This window comes from Microtus ochrogaster, chromosome 18 (assembly GCF_000317375.1).
Source record: "Microtus ochrogaster isolate Prairie Vole_2 chromosome 18, MicOch1.0, whole genome shotgun sequence".
NCBI classification, from domain to species: domain Eukaryota; kingdom Metazoa; phylum Chordata; class Mammalia; order Rodentia; family Cricetidae; genus Microtus; species Microtus ochrogaster.
This window is the reverse complement of record NC_022020.1, coordinates 54,853,962-54,855,434: the sequence shown is the minus strand read 5'-3', so window position 1 is coordinate 54,855,434 and position 1,473 is coordinate 54,853,962. Positions and strand designations below refer to the sequence as shown.

The following is a 1,473-nucleotide window of genomic DNA, read 5'->3' as shown; positions in this document are numbered from 1 at the left end:
CAGATCCCTGGGGCTCACTGGCTAGCCAACCCTAGTCTAATTGGCAAGCCCCAGGTCCTAGTGAGAGGCCCTGCCTCAGGAAACAAGATAGGTAATGCTTCAGTCCTTCCAGGCCCCCCAGTCCTGGCTCTCTTTTCACACACACACACACACACACACACACACACACACACACACACACACACCCCACGAAAGAAAAAGAAAGAAAATAGGTTGGTCAATCATGTCTGATAATTGACAGCACACATGGAAAAGATGTAAAATAACACTAGTGAGAAGAACACCCTACAACCTAACTACAGGAGACAGACTTTGTTTACAGTCCTGCACACTAGCAATTCTTTGGGGGCTGCTTAGGCATCTATCTCCTGACCTCGCACTTGCTGCTCCAGGCTGAGGATGACAGCCACGGCCTGGTGGAGAATCAGAAGCTTGGTCTGTGGCTTGTCGCTTTTCAGGTGGAGCTGCACCATGCGGCCCAGCTCCTTGAAAGCCTCATTGATATCGCGGACCCTCAGGCGCTCGCGGGCATTGTTGGCCATCCTCCGCTCCTTTTCACGTTCTGCCTTCTGCTCTGGGGTCAGGTCCTCATCATCGTTATTGCTGTAGGGCGAGAGGAATGGGCGCTTTCATGATGGTGTGGAGGAAAGACGGTATCTATATTACATTTTCTTTGAGATGCTTGTCAGATCCATCCTTCTTCGCAGAAATGTATCCATTTGACCTTCATATGACCTTGGTTGGTTTAGGTAATGAACACACCAAACTTTTTGTTCCATTCAGGGATTTTACCCAAATCAAACAGAAGAAGATGACCTTGGCTCCAGCAGGGTCATAGTGTGTCTACCCTGTTGTAGGGGGACACAGAGGGGCAATGAAGACTTCATGTTCTATGCAATATACACTACTCAGTCTTAGGGAAGACAGCGATCCAGGCTTAGCTTATACGTATGAAAACACAATGATTACTTTAACAATCTTAAAAAATGACGTATGAAACAGACAGAAGATGAGTTATTGCCAGACAGATTTTTGTAGATCACGGTAAATACAGTCATATCAACAGCAGAAACATCAGAGAGTGGAGTGATCAAAACCAAGCACCACCTCTTTATGATGGACCAGGATCCCCGCGAGTCACAGAGGAAGCCAAACAGGATTCTCTGTCAGGACTAAACTAGTCTGTGACACATTCCAATGAAAGGTTCAGCAGGCATATACTGAGAGGTCATAGTGACCCATCTGAGACTTTGCTACGGAAGGTGACTAGGCAGATGAGCCATCTGGAAAAGATGCTCTCACAAATGGATTCATGGATCCAGGATTGCAAACGTTTTGAGGGCTGTTATAAAGAAAAGAGGAGGTTGGGGCTCAACAAAAAAGAAGACTCAACAAAACCAAAATCTCCAGATGAGATACTGTGAGCAAAAATCTCTTCTGGATTCTGGATTTGAGAAGCATGGGGGAAGAATA

At 46.3% G+C, this 1,473-nt stretch overlaps 1 protein-coding gene across 9 annotated transcripts in view; it reads right to left on the bottom strand.

The window, feature by feature from the left end:
• Window positions 1-331: 331 nt before the first annotated feature.
• Window positions 332-1,473, bottom strand: part of Tcf4 (transcription factor 4) — a 338,712-nt gene continuing 337,570 nt past the window's right edge. For all 9 annotated transcript variants that reach the window (XM_026783458.1, XM_026783457.1, XM_026783461.1 and 6 more), the window contains one exon: window positions 332-603. In XM_026783458.1, the coding sequence (XP_026639259.1) occupies window positions 354-603 (250 nt within the window). In that variant the 3' untranslated portion in view covers window positions 332-353. The remainder of the gene's footprint in view (window positions 604-1,473) is intronic.